The 21,767-nt window shown below is 40.2% G+C and overlaps 1 protein-coding gene across 1 annotated transcript in view; it reads right to left on the bottom strand.

Annotated features, from left to right (window-relative positions):
• Positions 1 to 15,116: 15,116 nt before the first annotated feature.
• The window catches only part of FZD6 (frizzled class receptor 6), a 29,388-nt gene continuing 22,737 nt past the window's right edge, over positions 15,117 to 21,767 (bottom strand). The window contains exon 7 of the mRNA XM_089517757.1: positions 15,117 to 21,179. Within this exon, the coding sequence (XP_089373883.1) occupies positions 21,014 to 21,179 (166 nt within the window). The 3' untranslated portion in view covers positions 15,117 to 21,013. The remainder of the gene's footprint in view (positions 21,180 to 21,767) is intronic.

Genomic DNA, 21,767 nt, shown 5'->3' with positions numbered 1-21,767 from the left:
GGAGACTCCACTACTCTCTGAAGGGCTGTGTTCCACTGTCAAGCAGCTCTTACTCTCAGGACGTTCTTCCTAAAGTTGAGGTGGAATCGCTTTTCCTGTGGTTTGCATCCATTGCTCTGTGTCCTATTCTCTGGAGTAGCAGAAAACAAGCTTGCTCCCTCCTCAAAATGACACCCCTTCAAATACATAAACTGTGGTATCATATCACTTCTTAACCTTCTCTTCTATGGGCTGAACATAAGGTTTCACCATTTTGGTGACCCTCCTTTGGGCACGCTCCAGTTTCTCATCATCCATTTTGAATTGTGGTGCCCAAAACTGGACACAGTATTCCAGATGAGCCTGACCAGAGCAGAATAGAGTGGCACTATTACTTCCCTTGATCTAAACACTATACTTATAGTTCTAATGATGCAACCTAGAACTGCATTGGCCTTTTTAGCTGCCACATCACACTGTTGACCCATGTTCAATTTGTTGTCTACTAGGACTCCTAAATCCCTTTCACATGTAGGTGTCCCCCATCCTACATCTATGCATTTAATTTTTCCACCTTAAATGCAGTCCCTTACATGGCATGAAGCCATGGCAGGGAAAGGAATCAAACCAGATTGTTTCTGCAGTGTGGATGGACCTCACTGCAAAGGAAGGCAAGGCATTGCAAAATGTAGGGCCTTCCAGGAAAATGTAGGGCATGACAACCAAAGAAAAGCTATAAAAAATCATAGAAACATAAATTCATGCTCCTTAGGGTGACCCGACGTCCTCCTTTTCCAGGGCATGCCTTCCATTTCTACCTTCTGTCCAGGTGCAATTTCAAACTGTCCTCCCATTGTAAGCATCCGCACTGCAGAAATAATCCAGTTTGAACCCACTTTGACTATCATAGCTCAAAGTTATGGAATTCTGGGACTAGTAATTTGTTTTTGCACCAGAGCTCTCTGACAGAAAAGGCTGAATCTCACAAAACTACAATTCCCAGAATTCCACAACACAGAGACATGGCAGTGATCCCACAAGTGGGGTCAAACTGGATTATTTCTGCAGCATAGATGCAGCCTAAAAGAAGCATGAATTGACATTGCTATGAGTGTTTTGAACTTTTTATTTGGCCATGTCCTCCCTTTTTCTGGAAGGCCCCACATTTTGCCATGCCTTGTCCTCCTTCGCAGTTATGACACTTGGTCACCCTGATTTCTCATGCTGAAAGTCCAGGGTGACCAGACGTTATCCTCTTCCAGGACCTGTCCTCCATTTCCACCTTCTGTCCAGGAGGAATTTCAAATTGTCCTCCCATTTTGAGCAGGACTAAGAAGCAGGAATTGGCATTGCTATGAGTGCTTTGAGACTTTTATTTGGTCATGTCCTCCCTTTTTATGGAATGTGCCTTGTCCTCCTTTGTCATTAGCATATCTGGTCACCCTGTTCTTAGTCCTGCTGAAAATGGAAGATATTTAGGAATTCCTCCTGGACATAAGGCTGAAATGTTGGATAGGTCCTGGAAAAGGAGGAGGCCCTGGGCGTTTGAGATACTTTGGCTTAGCTTCCCATCCGTCTCTTGTGCTGCACCTGGGCTGTCTGCTCCCAAAAACCTTCCTGGCAGCACTTCCTTGGATTCAGGCTCCATCTTATTCATTTTTTCCTCCTGGAGGGACTTCCATTTCCAAATGCAACACATTCCTTGCATTTGTAAATTGGGGGGGGGGGGGGAGAGACTCTTAAGAGTGAACTCTTAAAACAAAGGAGGCTTCCTGCCAGCTACTTGCTGGCCGACTCCAACCTCTGCACTCTTTGAAAGAGCTGATGATTTTATTAAAACGCATGTTCATTTTTCCACTGGTATATGTCCAAAGGCAGGTTTAATGTTGAACACTGAAAAAACTAAAATCCTGACTACAAGGGCCATTCACAATTCAGTACAAATTATGAGGACGTTGAAATAGTCGAAGGACTTCCTACATCTTGGCTCAATTGTTGCTGTTGTATGCATTCAAATCATTTTCAACTCATGGCAACCCTATCAAGGGGTTTTCTTGACAAGTTTCTTCAGAGGAGGTTTGCCATTGCCATCCACTGAGGCTGAGAGAGTGTGAGTTGCCCAAGGTCACCCAGTGGGTTTCATGGCTGAGCAAGAAATCAGACCTTGGTCTCCAGAGTCAGAGTCCAACACTCAAACCACTATGCTACACTGGCTCTCATCATCAATCATTGACCAGAAAGGAAATTAAAGTCAAAAAATCATGAGAAGACTAGGAAGGGCAGCTACAAAAGAACAAAGCAAGATCCTGAAGTGCAAAGATATACAACTGAGCACTAAATTGAGGATTGTTCATGCTATCATATTTTCCATCACTATCTATGGGTGCAAGAGCTGGACAGCAAAGAAAGCTGATAGAAAGAAAATCAACTCATTTGAAATGTGGTGCTGAGAGCCAGTGTGGGGTAGTGATTTGAGTGCTGTTCTCCAACTATGGAGACCAGGATTCAAATTCCTGCTCGACCATAACTAGGTGACCTTGGACAAGTCACATGCTCTCAGCTTCAGAGGAAAGCAATGGCAAACTTCCTCTGAACAAATCTTGCCAAGAAAACCCCATAATAGGTTCATCGTAGAGACTTGAAGGCATACAACAAGCTGGAGACAAGTTCTACAGATACCATGGATGGCTAAAAAGACAAGTGGGACATTACTGTGTGCCTTCAAGTTGTTTACAACTTATGGTGACCCTAAAGCAATCCAATCATGGGTTTGGGTTTTTTTGCAAGATTTGTTCAGAGGAGGTTTGTCATTGCCTTGTGCTGAGGCTGAGAACATGTGACTTGCCATTGGGCTGTTGATGCAAACATGAGCACGCCGAGTAAACTTCAAAGCTTTGTGTTGAAGATAAACAACTGTTAGCTGCCGGAGCATGCCAGAAAAACAGCTGCTAGAAGAAAGGCAAACCAACACCTGGCTTATCTCCGTAGAGGCACTTTGTTTATGCGTTTCCAAAGACACATGCGAGAACAATCAACACCATCCAACAAATACAAAACCCACAAAATGTACAAACGGACATCTGAGCTTATATACACATTTGCCATGTGGCAATCCAGAGTCAAAGTCAATTTCCAGGCAGTTAACAAGTATCAAAGGTAGCATGTGCTTTTGTAGGTCATCCAGTGCCACATATGAATGGAACTCTTTCTGCTGTGGGATGTGACATTTATTTTTGCATCTTTTTTGTTGGCCTAATAACAGTATTATCACAATATGGACTGAATCTTGTTGGTTAGTCTCAACTGAAGTAGACTCACTGATGCAACTGCTGAATTGTGAGTCAACATGAAAGACTCAGTGGTTCTCCTCTAGCTGGAACTGTCTGTAGCTTTGAGGCCTATAGGTTTTGAAGTTTGACTTACACCCAACACCATCATCCTGCTTTATAAATACTATTATTGTGGAACCACTGAAGAGGAGGAAGCTTCAAATTTAATGTTTATTATCTAGCTACAACCACCTATTATCTAGTTTCAACTTACCAATTTGATTTATAGGAAACATTGGCCTGTTACAGACAGCCAAAATAAAGCTGCTTCGAGTCACAGTGGAGGTATGGTGTTTCAATGATGCATGCATCCTAAGAGTCCAGAAGTTGCACCAAAGCCACGCTCCAGCTCTAAGGACTGGAGCATGGCTTTGGTGTGGCTTCTGGACTCTTAGGATGCATGCATCATTGAAACACCATACCTCCACTGTGACTCGAAGCAGCTTTATTTTGGCTGTCTGTAACAGGCCACTGAATGCCAAAACTGGTGTGAAGCATCACTTTAAAAACAAAAAACAAATAGCTCCCTGTAAAATATTAGAACTGGAATCATAACTAGTAGAGCCAATATCCTACACTTTGGAAAGTCCCTTAATAAATGCAGTTGGGAGTAAGGTTGGGGTATGTTGCCTTAGCAGAAAAGGCTAAAGGACACTAATGATAGAAAGGAAACTAGCGTAACACAGCAATGCTGACCCCAAATATTCTGGTGTCAGATGGAACAGCAAATGGTACCTCATTGTGCAGAGTGTTCATGGCCAACCAATTTCTTTTGGTACTTAGGAGAGATGCTATTCCTGCGTCCTCCCATAAAACAATAACTAACATCTTGTTGCTTTATCATGAGACCCAAAATCTGCTCCCTCCCTCCCATGAGAACCTAATGGGCCACAAATGAAAGCCACACTCACAGAACTGGTGTATAATGGCTGTTTATGAGTGTGGGGGCTGGATTTTGCTTCCTCTGCCTCTACCCTAGACAAGCCATTCTGAAAACTAATGATGTCCTGGACTTTAGGGTTCCATGAACACACTCTCTACTTGAAAGACATTTATCAGGTGCCCTGCTGGATTTAAAGGGAATTAACAAATGCAATACATAAATGAACAAAATGAATAAATGCATTCTTAAGAAGAGTCCAAAAATGTAAGCAGCTGTGTTGGTCTATAGCAGTGTTTCCAAAACTCTGGTCCTTCAGATGTTTCAGACTTCAACTCCCAAAGGCCCCACCTAGCCTAGCCAACAGTCAAGACATCTGAAGGACCAAAGTTTGGGAAACACTGATCTATATTCAACATCTTTATCATTGACTTGGAGGACAAAATTGGGGGAATACTTATCAAATTTGCAGATGACACCAAATTAGGGGGAATAGCTAATACCCTAGAGGACAGGATCAAGATTCAAAATGACCTGAACAGACTAGAAAACTGGGCCATAGCTAACAAAATGAAATTCAACACAGAGAAATGTAAGGTACTGCACTTAGGGCGGAAAAACGAAAAGCACAGATATAGGATGGAGGACACCTGGCTGAATGAAACTACATGTGAAAGGGATCTAGGAGTCCAAGTAGACCACAAGTTGAATATGAGTCAACAGTGTGATGCGGCAGCTAACAAGGCCAATGCGATTTTAGGCTGCATCAATAGAAGTATAGTGTCTAGATCAAGGGAAGTCATAGTGCCACTATATTCTGCTCTGGTCAGGCCCCACCTGGAATATTGTGTCCAGTTCTGGGCACCACAATTCAAAAAGGACGTTGAGAAACTGGAGCGTGTCCAAAGGAGGGCGACTAAAATGGTGAAAGGTCTGGAAACCATGCTCTACGAGGAATGACTTAGGGAGCTGGGGATGTTTAGCCTGGAGAAGAGAAGATTAAGAGGTGATATGATAGCCCTGTTCAAATATTTGAAGGGATGTCATATTGAGGAGGGAGCAAGCTTGTTTTCTGCTGCTCCAGAGACTAGGACCCGGAGCAATGGATGCAAACTGCAGGAAAAGAGATTCCACCTCAACATTAGGAGGAACTTCCTGACAGTAAGGGCTGTTCGACAGTGGAACAAACTCCCTCGGAGTGTAGTGGAGTCTCCTTCCTTGGAGGTCTTCAAGCAGAGGCTGGATGGCCATCTGTCGGGGATGCTTTGATTGAGATTTCCTGCATGGCAGGGGGTTGGACTGGATGGCCCTTGTGGTCTCTTCCAACTCTATGATTCTATGATTCTATATTTAAAAAAACAAAAACAAAACAAGATTGTAGCAGATTCTCTCTCCAGGAGTGAGTCCCTTGTAAAGCTAGCAGGCCTTGCTCACTGAAGTCACACTACACTGCAAGATAGTTCATAACATGATACTGTTGATGGGGGAAAACTCTTCCCATGCAATGTCTGGTGGAGTAATTAAACTCAATTATACTTCCTTCTCACAGACTTTGGATAGTAGGCAGGTATTTGCTTACAGACAGGTGCCCAACTTCAAGAGCTTACTCACCAGCCAACAGCAGACTTCACATGTAATAATTATTGTTGAAGCAACAGGATTTATTTACATTTTGCATAATTATTCTGTGACTGATTCAGTGTGTCTACTCTAATCAATTGAATTCAAACCTATGTGTCCCACATTTTGACTCTGGACCTAACAATGTCCTGTGCAATAGTGAGGTTCACACACCTGTCCATCTTCTAGCATAATATTTGCCAGCAGCGTCCTCTTGTATTCTGCAAAGGAGAAATAACACATTTTTCAGCAAAGGATACATGGAACAGTATGCAAACGAACAAATAATACTCAAACCTGACATCAGAAATGGTAATCCTCAAAGATTAGTGTGTGTGTGTGTGTGTGTGGGGTGTTATTAACAATATTCTTGCTTCATTTTAAATTTACATTTACATTTAAATACAGAGGGAGGGAGGGAGGGAGGGAGATTTATTTTAAATGCAACTGAACAGTCTATAGAGCTAAAACTATTTAAAATTAATAATTAACATCAATATATAGACAAGCCCCCTCTCTGCTTTCCTTCTGACACAGGGTGACCAGGCATCCTCCTTTCCCCAGACATTTCCTACATTTCAGTCTTCTGTTCAGGAGGAACCCCAAAATGTTTTCCATTTTGAGCATGACTAAGAAGCATGAATTTATATTAATAATAATAGTAATAATAATAATAATAATAATAATAATAATAATAATAATTTATTTATATTTCCCGCTTCTCCCTTCAGATTGAAGCGGGATTACAACAGTAAAAACCTCATAAAATACATAGATAATACAAAGTACATCAATCAAAATAAAAAATAAAATAAAAAGGGGAAGAGTTGTTACAGTATTGCTCAGAGTCATAAGAATCGAGTCATCATATTCAGATGTTCAAAATCAGATTAGAGGAGATCCAGTGGATAGGCCCGCTGGAAGAGATCCGTCTTCAATGCCCTCTTGAAGGCTTCCAAAGAAGGTATAAGACGGATCTCTTCCAGTAGGTTGTTCCAAAGTCTAGGGGCCATCGCAGAAAACGTTTTATAAGAGGTGGTTTTCAACCGGTTTTTGGGGTGTTCCAAAATTTTTGTGCCAGATGTTCTGAGAGTGCGGGGTGGATTATGTAGGGAGAGGCATTCCTTTAAGTAACTTGGGTCCAGGCCATGTAGGGCTTTATAGGTAATAAACGACACTTTGTATTGTGCCCGGAAGCTAATCGGCAGCCAATGTAGAGATTTCAGCACCAGTGTAATGTGCTCTGATCTCTGTGTCTTGGTTATCAGTCTGGCTGCAGTGCAGGTTTTGGTGGGGAAGTGGGGGGTCATGTTAATTTAGATCTAATTCATGGAGCTCCGATTGAAGTAGTGTGGGGCAAGGGGAAATATAGCGGTAGGAGGGTGGAATTATCACATAGGGGAAGGCAGGATCAATGCTTAATACCTATCCTGCCTTCCATCCACCCTGCTAACCCAAGAGAACTGAGGGTCAATCCAACCGTACCACAGACCCTGTCTCTGCTCCTGTGCAATGCCAGGTCAATTAAGAACAAGACCCATATCATTCAAGATCCCTTAGAAGAGAAGAATTGTGACCTGGCTTGCATTACAGAGACCTGTCACAAGCACTTCCATTTTCTCTGGATTCAGCTTGAGTTTGTTTTCCCTCATCCAGCCCATTACAGACTCAAGGCAGGCATTCAGAGGAGAGATGCCATCCTTAGTCACTGCAGCAGTCGGAGACATAGAGAAGTTAATTTGGGTGTCATCGGCATATTGCTAACACCATGCCCCATGTCTCCAGATGATCTCTCCCAGCGGCTTCATGTAAATGTTAAAAAGCATGGGGGACAGAATAGCGCCCTGAGGGACACCAGATGTCAGTTCCCTTTTACGAGAACAACTGTCCCCCAGCATCATCATCTGGAATCTGCCCGAGAGGTAGGAACGGAACCACTGGAGCGAAGTGCCCCCAACACCTTGCTCCCTCAGGCGTTCCAGAAGGATACCATGGTCAATGGTATCGGATCCCGCTGAGATGTCTAAGAGCACCAACAGGGCCACACTTCCCCAGTCGATGCCCAGACGGAGATCATCAACTAGGGCAACCATGGCAGTTTCAACTCCGTATCCTGCCCTAAAGCCAGTTTGAAATGGGTCCAGATAATCAGCTTCATCCAAGACAGCCTGGAGTTGGAAGGCGACTGCCCTCTCAATCACTGTGCCCAAAAATGATAGTAAAGAGACTGGCCTATAGTTGTTCCTTATCAGGGGATCTAGAGGGTTTCTTTAAGAGTGGCTTAACCACTGTTATAGCGGTGTTCTTAGCTTTTACTTTTATCATGTCCTCAGTTTTTCGTGAATGTCCTACATTTTGCAGTGCCTTGCCCTCCTTTGTGGTTAAGACATCTCATTACTGTTCAGACAGGAGGCTAAGATTTTTTATTATTATTATTATTATTTGAACTAGCTTTTAGTGATGGACCAGTTGTTGCAGAAGGGTCATTTTAGTGTCTGTGTGTTGCACTTTCAATCTCATGATTAAATTTTAAATGCTTGTACATTGTTTTAAACTGGCATTGTTTTAGTATGATAATTATTTTTTCAATGTATTTTAGCTGCATACACGTACTTTGCTTTGACCTGTGCTTTCAGCTGCCCCATGTTGGGAGAAAAGTGAGATATAATGTAAACTAACAAAACAGGCAAAAGAATAAATGTGCCCTATTGGTATTTGCAAGTTCAGTGGGCAGTGTCAGTCACTGGCTAAAATCATTATGTGGGTTAGATCCTGGCCCCCAGATGGCCGCACTACTGGCAGACTTCAGAGCATGGAATAGCTGTTCTTGGGGAATACAACTCCAAGAATCAATCAAAAAGATTATTTTTCCAAGTTTTCACTGATTTGATGACTGACTTCCTCACAAGGAACAAAACACTGTGACAAGCAGCGTCACCACCATACTCCAACTCTCTCTTCTAATTGTGGAATATGGCTGAGCATAACAATTCTACCTGGATAGAGCCAAAAATAGTAATTCCTGACTTCTCCGGCTTTACTCCAATAAATTGCTGAGAATAGTGGTTCTGAGTCAGAGGCAAGCAGTTAAATGCTTGTCAAGAAGCTGACTGCACCGTTTAGATTTATCTGTGCTATTTGTGGGGCTTGCTAGGGCCTGTCTGGTTGCTGTTAAATTTGACAAACATAATCCATCTAGAAATATTTAGACATTTTGCATTTATCAGTGCATAATGAATCACTTAAAAGAGAAATGCCTGACAGCTTAAGCCCATGGATAACATTTTACCCAATTTTAAGATTACATACTTTTTAAATAGATGCTATCTTTTATAAAATTAGTGTGCAACTCAACTTAATTAAAATTAGTAGAGCAGTTATTATTGACTTCTGGTAGAAGTATTGGTACTGTTTATTATTTTCTTTTCTTTTTTAATTTTTATAACCAGTCTCTAATCCTAACACAGATACTCAGGGCAGTGAACCATTGAAGAAATATTTTAAAAAGTAAATGGAGCCAGTATTAAAACTGGAATAGGTAGCATACTGAAATAATAGTTCAAATATAAAACCATCATGGAGAAGACCATACAAATCACATGGAACAGGGATTTCCATAGTCCTCTCCAAGTGATAGGATGCAAAAAGGAGCATGCTTGTTGTCACAGGCTTGTAGAGGAAATGGTCCTTCAGAGCACAACTTCTCAAGTGTACTGATGCGGCAGACCAACCATTCCTACCACCCTCAAAAGAACCAATACATTATTTGTGCCATATTTTCCTTGTATCCTTATAGTTCTCTAGAAACCTGTCACCAATGACCAGCAGCGAAAAGCTTGTAGACTACTACCACTCTGCACACTGTCATCTTTGAGTTGCCCAAGCATTTTTTTAAAAAAGAGGCAATAGCACTTTATATATACAGACTCCACAGTAATAACCTACATTTTGAACTGGGTTTGGAAGCAGACCAGGAACCAACATGACAACATTTTACACCAGGTGGCATTTCTGAATCCTTCTGAAAACCACCCTGCAAAATCTGAGGTTGTAACTAAATAGGGTTTGACCATGGCCAGAAGTGTTTATCCGGCCTAATGGCCTAAGTTGGCATAAACTGTAATAACACAGTAAATTCATTTTTACTGTGAAGGTTTCACCTTAATCTAGTGCTAAATAACAATTCTATGCTCAAAAGTTAACTTTTTTTAAAAAAAAGTTAATTTTGTGTATGTAATCCAGCAAGCACCTTCCTTCACAGGACTCTTTTAGTTACATGGGTACACAGCAAGCATTAATGCAGCAGGAGAGCATTGTTCACATCCTACATGTAGTTGTGAACTGTCATCAAGTCAACTTCAGCTTATGGTGATCCTATGAATGAGAGGCCTTCAAGTCACTCTGTCATCTACAGCCCTACTTAGGTCTTGCAGACTCAGGGCCATGACTTCCTTCATTTGCTACTGTCTTCTATTTTGTCAAACATTATTCTCTTTTCTCATGACTCATATATTCTTATATATAGCTAAACTATGACAGCTTCAGTTTAGTAATACTGGCTTTTAAGCAGAGTGTAGGCTTAATTTGTTCTGGGATCAATACATTTGTCTTTTTGGCAGTCCACAGTATCAGTAGAACTCTTCTCCAGCACCACATCACAAATAAGTTGATTTTCTTCCTATCAGTTTTCTTCATTGGCCAGCTTTCACAACCATACACAGAAATTGGAAATACAATGGCAAGGACAATCCTGACTTCAGTTTTCAATGATATGCTATCCTTTGACTGCTTTTGCAACATATCTCCTCGTTATTAATGCCACTCGATTTCTTCTTGGATTTTCATTTCCTGAATAAAACACTATGTAATTATCTGGCTCAAAATGTGCCATTCCTATCCATTTTTGCTCACTTACCCCAAGAACTACAATGTTAATAAATTTCATTTCTTGCTTTACTATGTCTAGCTTCCCCGATTCATGCTTCTCACATTCTATGTCCCTGTAATATGCACTGTGCAGCTTCAAACTTTCCTTTCACCTCTGAGCATGACAGAAACTGAATGTCCTTTTGCATTGAGCCCAGCTGCATCATTAGCCAACAGTACTTATAGCTATAATTCAATTTAACCTTTGCAGAGGACTGTTATGGAATTATATGATAAAACCTCACTTGAGGATGGTGCTTATTTCAATAAGCAAGAGCAACAAGGTCTCCAGTAGTACACAGCTGAAAAGAAAGGTACCAGTGACTCGTAGTTTTACAGAACGTGGAACTTTTAACTTTGTACAAAATTTCATTAGCATTTACAGAGGTCAAATTTGATCATCACTAACCTAGCACGATTTTTCTTTTATGTCTATTTATTGAAGGAACAGCTTGTTGACTATTGTATATGATAATACCCTGTTCAAACTGTAATAATAAATCATGAGTTAGCATTACAGAATAGCCTTGCATGAGCTTTAAGCTCAGGTAGTTAAGATAAGAAATCAAATGCTACTTAGCTAGAATCAAGGTTAGTTGATGGTGGTGCATGAGCTCAGTTAATTCTGTTGTTTTGTTCTAACTATGAGCTATCAAAACTATAGTTTGATCTTGCTTTGCAAAGTTACATTTTAGAGGGAATGGAGGTTAGTTCTCAAGTAAGTTCTCAAATAAGAGCTGGAACAGACCTCCTCTAAAAGCACTGGCAACTTGGAAGCATGGCGTATATATGCAGCACATCCCCAAGATGTCTTGAAGCTGGCAAGCTGTCCACAAAGGGGATGGCTTCAAGACGCTCCAGCGATGGAGCGTTCCTGCACACCACCAGAGCGCTTTAAAGCTGGCTCCTGACCACAGTGCAGGCGGAAAGCCAGCTTTTAGCCACCCCAAAAAGGAACGGCTCTTTTTTTAGGCGGCTTGAAGGCAGATTGGGGCCGCAGACATGGCCCCAATCCACCTTCAGAAGGGTCATTTTAAAGCCAGCCCTTTCGGGCAGTCTGTTCCAATCCTAAAAGCATTTTTCAAACACTTCCAGTGCATTTGAAAGGGAAAGTTGGGACTGTCCAATCCTGAGGGGCTAATGGACATTCATTCTCATACTATCAGCTATGGAGAATACTTGTTCATAATTCCCCAAATCTCCCAATTCCCTAGATGGCCAACATGGCTACTGTGAAAGCCAGCATGGTCTGATCAGGTCCAACTCCCTACTCAGCCATAAAACTCACTTCACAACTATGGACTTTTTCTCAGTGTGACTCAATATCATTGGATTGACATGAGGATAAAATGAGAAGCGGAACCATATATATCACTTTGAGCTCACTGGAGAAAATAGGATATAAATGAAATCAATAAATAATGCTGGCTTAGAGATTCTGGGAATTGTACACCAATGAGTAACTTTTCCAGCTCTGAATGTGGTTTATCATTACATGAGACTTGGCACCATCAGATTCCCTCTTTTTTGTTTTCTGTTTAGCTACTGTAAGCCTGCAGTTTCTGTAATTTTTTAAACATACGGATATGCCTAGAATACATGCTTGAAAGGATCTTCTGTCTCATGTATCTATGTGACATACTATGCTGTAGTATGGCAACTTGTATTTAATAAATTGCATGATTTAACTGCATAAACAAAAGGTCCACTGTTTCTTAATACTTATTTCCCAAGCATGCCAAGAGTTGTAGCAATTTCCCAGCTCTGACCTCTAGCAAGTTATTAGTGCCAAGATGTCTAGCATAAAATAACCTGTGTGTAACTGTTTGTGTAAGTTCAGAATACTGGTCTTGTTTAAATGAAAAAGGAAATGTAGGCAGGAAAAAGTATGAAGTGGCCTTCTCTCTGCCTCCCAATCAATTGGTAAAGTAGCTACTTCAGCCTTATGTACAGGTTAGAAGGGAGAGATCTAACTGTAAATAAGATTCAGATTAATAAACTAAGATTTGCACAAGCACATAGCTTTCTCACTTTTGAAGAATTAAAAAACAAACAGGAACAGAATAAAATGGTAAAGAGAAGCAAAGATGCAAAAGGAATGCATAACAAAGCTGTATTGTAAGCCACGTTGCTTTGATGGAAGCTCTCCTCTGTTTGCATGCAAACACTGGATATGAATATTGACAAGGGTTTTTGCTTTAAGAACTAAACAGAAAAGCAGCCTCTTCTTCAAAGCACACTGAACACAGCACCCAATGGCAGCTGATGGATGCAGAGTTCCTCTGTGATGTGGAGTTTTAATGAGAGACAAGTGAGAGTGGGTGGTCAGGCTTCAAAGAGAAACCCAACTCTTCATCCTGTTCAGCTGTTATGCACTTTCTTGGCATTTTTGCAGAAAGCTAAGCTTCTCATTTTGCTGAAACAGCTGAACTGGAAAATTTCAAAACAGTCTTGATAAAAAGACAAAGTTGGGGAAAGGGGAATGCTGTATATCACATTGAAGCAGCTCACCACGTTTTGAAGAAAAAAATTATAAACCAGCTTCTCTGCAGCCTCCTGCTCTTTGCAGATGGTCAATTTATTTCAGTATTTAAGATGTACTGCAACAAAGAAACGTTACATACAATCATTTCTCCAATTTGAAAGGATTTAATCCAAGCTTGAAGTACATGAATAAATATTTTGATGATTCACATTTTGTAAATCATTTTAGCATATATAGAAAGCTAACTGGAAATGTTTATTTTCCTACTACATCAAAAGCAACAGCAATAATAATTAGTAGTAGTAGTAGTAGTGGTGGTGGTGGTGGTGGTGGTTGTTGTTAAGAATTGTTTGGAAAGAGACTGAGAACATAGCATGTCAAGTACATACTGCAGGTATAGCAATTTAGGGGATATATTTAGCTCTTTGAAGACATACCTGTACGATATAACTGGAAAAAAGAGGAAATTAAAATTACCAGGAGATGGAACAGATTATTAATAAACAGAAGCATTATGAAAGTAAAGTTAAAAGAAGAAGAAAAAGATGGGGCAGCAAATATAACAGAAGTCCATAAAGTCGGAGACGTGGAAAGCAAAGATAGAAGTTATTTAATAAAACTGAGCAACAATGAAAATTTCTTTTCACAGAATTAGTTCCAGATTGAGTCATATCTGGAACAGACCGATTGGTCTAAACCTAACTGCTACTTATCCAATTTCAGAATTGTATGTGAACACTGGTAGAAATCCGGTTGATTGAATGAGTTTGCTTTAGTAGATCCAGCAACTGATTTCAGATCACAAGTATCAGCCTGAAGTTAAGAACGACTTAAGTCCCACTAATTTTAACTGGTCTACTACAGGGATGATTAAATCTGGAACCAATTCTGTGTAATAAATAAATAATCTTTGTCGGTCAGTTAACCTGAATGATATTCAATGGATGCAATTTAAATATAGCTGAATCTGAAATCAACCCATAACGTATAACTAAGCAACGATATACAGCCAGCTCTCTATATTCAAGGATTCTTTATGTTCAGATTCAACTATCCACAGCTTGAAAATATACAGAAAATATAAACTCAAAGAAGCAAACTTTGATTTTGCTAATTTATATAAGGAACACTATTTTACTATGGCATTTATTTAATGGGACTTTGTCATCAATGGATTTTAGTATCCATGGTAGGGGGGCGGACCAAACTCCACCAGATGCCAAGGGTCCACTATATGTTATTTTTAATGAAAATTTCATGGACTATAGGTCTACCAATGGCTAATAGTCTCGACAACAAAAAACTGAGCTTACATATTCAGGGGTTGGAGGACCACACTGACTCTCTGTGGAGCTTTGGAGGGCTGTATCCACCTACTGGCAGTAGGGGCAGCGACCTTCCACAATCTGCTTGTGAACTTTTGAGGGACAACCAGCTGTCCATTGTTGAAAAGAGAGTGCTGGACAAGATGGATGTTTATCTTCACCCAGAAATGTGATGCACAATTAACCAAATGTCTGCCTTGGTTAAGATGTAAACTTCATTTCTTACACAGGTCCAATTCAAGACATTTTGCTGCTTGTGGGGTAGTACAATATGTACATCAATTTCATGTATAGAAGCATACATGTCCTGTGTTGAGAGCTGACTCTTATTTCAACTCCAGTCACAGGACCCTGTCATCTCTCACAATGAAGGGCAGCACGATAGCTTGGGGAGTGCAAGGCAACCCATGTGGCACACACAACTGCTCTCCAAAATGTCAGTGCTGTTCCTTATCTCCAATTCAGCATCTAAACCACCTAGTAGTAGGGCTGACCTGAGATGGATAACTTCTGAACAAACAAGAATACTCAAGCCTCTTTTACATAGTATAGAAAACTTTATTGACCTTGATAGTAAAAATACATGTGCCAAAATGTCTACAATTTTTTTAAAAAAAATTACAGAAGTGGCAATAAAAGAGCACTTTAAAGTTTCTATTTTTTCTCAGGAAATATTTACAGCATTACTGCAAAAATATTGTGCGCTGAAAATAAGGAAGAATCCAGTAAAACCACCAATACTTTTGTTTAAGGCAATAAATTACAAAGTTATATAATGCAGAGAAACAGAATACATTCAAAATTCAGTATACCATATTTAAAACAAGAATTGGTCCATCAGAACTACCCTCCTTATTCACCTGGCATTTACATTACATTTTAATGCAGTAGTTTTACGTTGCATCCTAAACATAACTCATAAAGTGGAATGCAAAAACTAGGGCTGCTTAAAAAATGTAATTAACAGAGCAAACAGGCAAGGATGCAGAAAAGTTCTAAAAGTAGAGCAATGTTAGTGTCATAGAACTGGATATATCACTCATCTCTATTACTGTTACTCACTGTGAGACTATTACTCACTTATGAGAAGTACACAGAATAGCCAGAAGTCTACCCATTGTGACTAGGTTAGCCCAAGGATAAACTACTACTAGCTTGCATGATATACTAAAAGTGCTTCTAAATGTAAGAAGAGAACTGTTCCCTTTCAACAGAGCAAGTGCAGCATTACATCTCCTGAACAGAATAAAAGAGGGGCTTACAGAACAGATGCCAAGACTTCCCCTGCCTCTAATTCTGTGTTCCCCTTTTCAGAAATATGAAAACAATGCCCAAAACTCCCTGCAAGGATATTATACATAAGAAAACAAGATTTTTATAGCTCCTATCCAGAACTTAAAAAAAAAAACACAAGACCCCCATACCTCTTTTACAATCCCACTTCCCACTTTCTAGCATGTCTCTAGAAATGGCCAAACATCAATGTGCATTACTACAGTCACCCATGGATTCAATCATTCATGGCTTGAAAATACTTTAAAATATATAAATTCCAAAAAGCATACCCTGATTTTGTTATTTTATAAGGGATACAATGCTACTATGCCATTGTATTTAATGGGATTGGAGCATCCATGGATTTTGGTATCCATGGGGGATCCTGGAACCATACCCCTGTAGACAGCAAGGGCCCACTGTATGTCTGGCATGCAGATAAAGTATCTTACAGCCTGTACTACCTTGCAGGATTGAAAGTGCAGATCCTTGGTCACTACTTTAAAGCTGCTCCCATGCTTTATGTAGAATGTTTCCTTTGCACTCACCTCCATGTATGTATGTGTCTTCAAGCCTTTTGACTTATGGTGAATTTCATAGGGTTTTCTTAGGCAAGGAATACTCAGAGGTGGTTTTTCCCAGTTCCTTCCTCTGACACACAGTCTATAGCCAGTGTGTGTGTGTGTGTGTGTGTGTGCGCATGCACGCACGCACGCGCGTTCAAGCTGCCTGTCAACTTATGGCAATACCAAGAATTTTATTCATAGGAGTCAATTTGTGCAATGATAAAGTTCAGGAGAAAACCGTTCTCAAAACCGCAGCAGAAGACCTGCAAATGTGTTTTCCTTTTACAAGGAAATCCGTTCCTCTCTTTTTTTCATTGATTTTTAAAATCTTCTCTAGGCATCTAAGCATAATTTGAGCATAAGTGGCAAGTAATGACTTGGGCTGCATCAACACTGCAGAAAGAATTCAGTTTGATACCACTTTAACTGCCATGGCTTCATGCTATGGAATTCTGGGGACTGTAGTTTTGTGGCACATTTAGCCTTCTCTGTCACAGAGCTCTGGTCCCCTGACAAACTACAATTCCCAGAATTCCACAGCATGGAGCAATGGCAGGTAAAGTGGTGTCAAGCCTGGTTATTTCTGCAATGAGGATGCAGCTAGGGGGTGGGGCTGAAAGATTCTCTTTTTTCCTGACCTCAGCAGGGGTGGTGGCATTGAACAAAACACCTAAGGGAGACAGATCTTCATTGGAAGCTGAGAAATTTGCTACTTGCACGCCTGACAACATGAAGAGAAGTTTGGGAAGGTGGAGGTAAGGAACCAGAGATATCCCACATAACAGGACATAGGAAAGGAATTTTTAAAGAGCATGCTAGGTCCCATTCAGACCTTGGGAGAATCTGCAGGATTAGTGACTCAGCAGCAGAGACTATCCTACAGCCTCATTGACTGGTTACTTATGAGAAATACTGCCAGCTTTGTCTGTTTTCAAAGTAGCAAAAAGTGCTTCTTGCTGGAAGTTACTCAGGAGAATTAAATTCACAGGGATACCATGATGAGTACGGTTGAATCCTGACATGGGGGACCTAGTCATCACACATACAAACTATTTAATCTATTTTTCAGAAAGAAATAGAGCACCATAAAGTATAAGCTTTTACATTACTTTTGCTGGTTTAGTGTACACATATTAGGAAGAAACCTTTTAAAAACAAATGTATAGTTTTAATCAATTATGCAGTATTGTAAACCACAGAATGCATATTGCTGAACATTATTTTGGGTCATGTTTTATCACCGAAATTGATCTGGAAGCAGTTACTATATGGTCATATCTGAGGGGTTTTTTAATCCACTGATTCAAGAGTCCACAGCTTGAAAGTGTTTAAAATATATATATAAATTTCAAAAAGCAAACCTCGATTTTGCCATTTTATATAAAGGCCACCATTGTACTAAACCTCTGTATCTAATGGGCCTTGAGCATCCACGGATTTTGGCATCCACAGGGTGTCCTGGAACCACATTAAGGTTGGTTGCTTTTTCACATCTCCACATTATGGTTGGTGTTCTGCACTGTAGGGAGAAGGCACAGTTGCCATCTACTATCCATAAAATATGTAAATTTAATAGCAGGGATGGGGAACCTTTTACCCATCACCATCTCCATTTTGGATTTGAACTCTCAAAAGCCCCATCTAGCAAGGCCAGTGATAAAGGCTGTGGGAGTAGGGTCAAAGGTCTCCCAGCCCTCTCCTAAAGAAAGATGGACTCTAGCCCCATGATTCCCTTTGTTCTTTTGCAGAAAGCTGCAAAAGGCAAGAGTATTGCTACTAAATCCTACAGTTTGTCTTCTTGCTAAAAAGTAATCTGTTTAGACCTCTAGGACAAGAGGAAATGGGGTTGTCTCAGACATGAACACAGCCTATTTGTGGAAGTATCTGGGATGCAGTCACAGCCAAATCCAGTGTAATACAGGAAAATTAGGAAAAGGTGATTCAGTGTAATGAGAAATGCCCAAGAGAGTTATCCTCTCTTCCATCTGCCTGCCCTGCTGATTATGTTCACATTTTTCTTTTTACTGGTCATGCTTCATGGCTACAGATCAGGCAATCCAAGGTTTGAATAAGCTGCAAAGCCTGACAAGCAAAAACTCATCTGAATTTAAGGGAAAAAAACCTGCAACTTCTACCACCCTACAGAAGGCCCTAACAATTTCTTCCTATCAAACCAGGCAAGACCACCAGGGAATCCCTGGGCCTACACTAGTGTATATGATCCAGAACCTCTCAATTGTGAGCAACAAGGGTCTTCTGAATTATCTTGCTACTCTCTTGACCTAGAATAATTTTTGAGCAACACAACAACCATTTTAATGATCTGGAACAAGTGCCACAAGGTGGAAAAATCTGAGCGTGCACTAAACTACGTGAGGTCTAACATAGAAAAAGCTCGTATCTTGATCTTTTCCTCACCAGATTTACTATTCCCAGCCTCCAATATGTGAAATTAAAGAAGAGGCTTAGAAATCATGAAGTCTCAAATTTTACAAAATGCAAAGATCACGACTGTATGGCTTCTGGCAAATAAAGCAGTCTTGGTTCAATTTTCCAAATTAAACCTCTTTCATCTATAAGAAGTTTTTTTAAAAAACATTATATAAATTAAAGCTTAACTCATCAAAGCTACAAAATACTGAAAAATGAGTTTCACAGTTATTGTGTACTGTAAGTTCTCTACAAATGCAGGATGAAGAAAAAAATAGGGTTCGGTGCCCATTTATGCAGAATCCTCCTTATAAAAGAAATATATTGCAAGAAGGTATTTAAATTTCAAATTGGGAAGGTAGCGGCTTGCCTAAATAACTTAGTTATTGCCCATGATATCTTAACAGCAGTTGGTTATTTCCACCTACTCACATGATCCTAGAAAAAACCATGCAGGCTTTGAGAGAAATTTATATTAAGCATACTAAAGCTCTATCATTGGCATCTGGTGGCCTCCAAATCAGTGGGACACTGGATCCATTGTGGGTTTCAGTTTCAAAGGAGCTACCCAATAAATTGGCTCTACTTTGGACATATAATTTCGCACCTCAAACAGATCCTTTTACAGTCTGGGGTAAAACGTGGAACAGATTCACTGTCCCACTGACACGGAAGCCACAAGCCACCATTGAACTCTACATAGAACTACACACAAAACAGCTAGGTCAAACTTTTTAAAATTCAAGAATCCCTTTCCATTTCAACATACAGCACTGCAAAATAGCGCTAATGACCCAGACATATACATCAACCATGGGTTCAAAGTAACAACTTCTTTCCTTGAGAAAGCACCAAAATCCAGCAACAACACAGAATCTGCAACCAAAGAATCTGCACCGATGACAAAGAATCTGCACCGATGTGTCCTTGCCACAATTATTATTCTTTCATGCATTTCTTAGCTGCTTTTCAAGACTACCATCTTTCTTCATAAGACTACATACAGTTCTACTACACAAAGACAACGCCACAACTCTGGCTGGACCAAGGCCTTCAATAGATTTCTGGCCAGCATCTTATCTACTGCTACACCAGAAGAATCGCAGAGATTGCTGTAAATACCCACATGTCTTAAGGAAGGACTAAGGATTTCCCAGTAAAAAAGCCAAAAACGTCTCATAATTGGGGTCAGAGCAGGGTTGGGTAACTATAGCAAATCCAGGAGCTGATCTTCTACTGGGAACGCTGGGGGGGGGGGGGGCATAGGGATTGCCAAAAGGAAGCGCTGCAACCTTTTTAAAAGGTGAGGCATCTGGGAAAGGCAAGTCATCCTTTCTTCTTAGAAAAAAAGACATACCAGGGAATTTGGAGAGTGTTGGCCTCAAAATCAGCCTCAGAGAGCTGCATGCAATCTCAGGGATGCATTTTTCCACCTTTAGATTGGAGACAGGATTATGTTTCAGCTGAAGTCACTGGTTATAAGTGCTGCACCTTAAGCAAATCCTTGAAGAATAGTCTGTCCTGTAGTTGTGACACAGCTAGTTATGATGATCTGAATCCCAGGTTTTAAAACAGTAAATAGCACTTCTCCCAAAAAGATGAAACTATTAGGTTTTCCCAAAATATTTCACAATATCAGATCTTTCTCCCTATTACTTTAATGCAGCTTGGCATACAGGGTTTATCTACACCAAATGGTTATAGATTTGGTACTAATTTAATTATCATGACTCCACCCTACAGAATTCTGGGATTTGAAGTCTGGTCAGGTACTTAGAATTCTCTTTGAGAGCACTAGTGCACTCTCCTAAACTACAGCATCAAAATGATTTAGCAGAGAATTCTAAGTATATCAAAAGAGAGCAAATACCAGGATTCAATAGGATGCAGCCATGACAGAAATGATATCAAACTGCTACAACTGTGTATTGCTGACATATTCAATGATTTACAAAGTGGTAAGGTTCATTCTGCTCTTCCCCCCTTAGATCTACAAGTAGCTGGTACACTTTTGGAATGCAAACAACTAATAATCACAAGGCATCATTATAATAAAATTTCAGTTTTGCCTGAAGTGCAATCTAAAAGGATGTGCATAGTGCTTACTTGAAAGATACAATGCAACAGTCATTTCCAGTGTAACAAGGAATCCATGTATTTCATGACCTGAAGTTATTCACAGTTATGTGTTTTCACTTTCAACCATTTGAACTATGACCAGACTCTTGAGCTTTTCTTGAATCTGACGAAGATTGGGCAGATAGCAAGATTGACCCTTTGATACTGCCTGGCTGGGAAACATCAAGGTGTGGATGGCTTATTTGGAGTGGTACAGTTTCAATAACGTCACTTTTAGGAGTTGTCCTGTTATGTACGAAAAGAGAACTATTAAACACCAAACTTCAAGAAAACTACAGAATATTAAGCACTAAAACAGACATACAACAGAACAAGCATTAAAGAAATACACAGCATTAAAAAATGAGGCCTAAAGGGACTACTCATTGTATAGGGAATCACATGCTCTGCATGTATGTCCAAAGGCTAGCATCTCTAGTTGAAGATGTTCAGTGGTGGGAAAGACCTCTACACCTCAGAAAGAGCAACTACTTCTACTCAGAACTACGATTTTGGGCTACCCAGACCCATGATCCATCTCTGAATAAGGCAATGCTACCTAATGAGCAATGAAATATCAGGCTTGCTAATCTACAATACAATAATTTACAGAAGCTGGATCAGGACCAAGATCAGCAGACCTTTGTGCCTGCTAGCAATGGGACCCACAGATTAGAGTAAAATTTCTAGGCGACTGCCAAAGATATTTTGGTGTATTTTCAATATGTGTACAGCATTTCAACATGCAATCCATTCTAAAAATATGTCTGCTACTTTGCCTTCACTAGAAAACCATGAAATGAATTTCATTTCATAAACGTATAGGTGATAAAA

Source organism: Sceloporus occidentalis, unplaced genomic scaffold (genome assembly GCF_023333645.1).
Source record: "Sceloporus occidentalis isolate IW3139 unplaced genomic scaffold, rSceOcc1.0.p SCAF_3, whole genome shotgun sequence".
Classification (NCBI taxonomy): domain Eukaryota; kingdom Metazoa; phylum Chordata; class Lepidosauria; order Squamata; family Phrynosomatidae; genus Sceloporus; species Sceloporus occidentalis.
The sequence above is the reverse complement of the archived record's forward strand: the minus strand, read 5'-3'. Positions and strand labels throughout refer to the sequence as shown.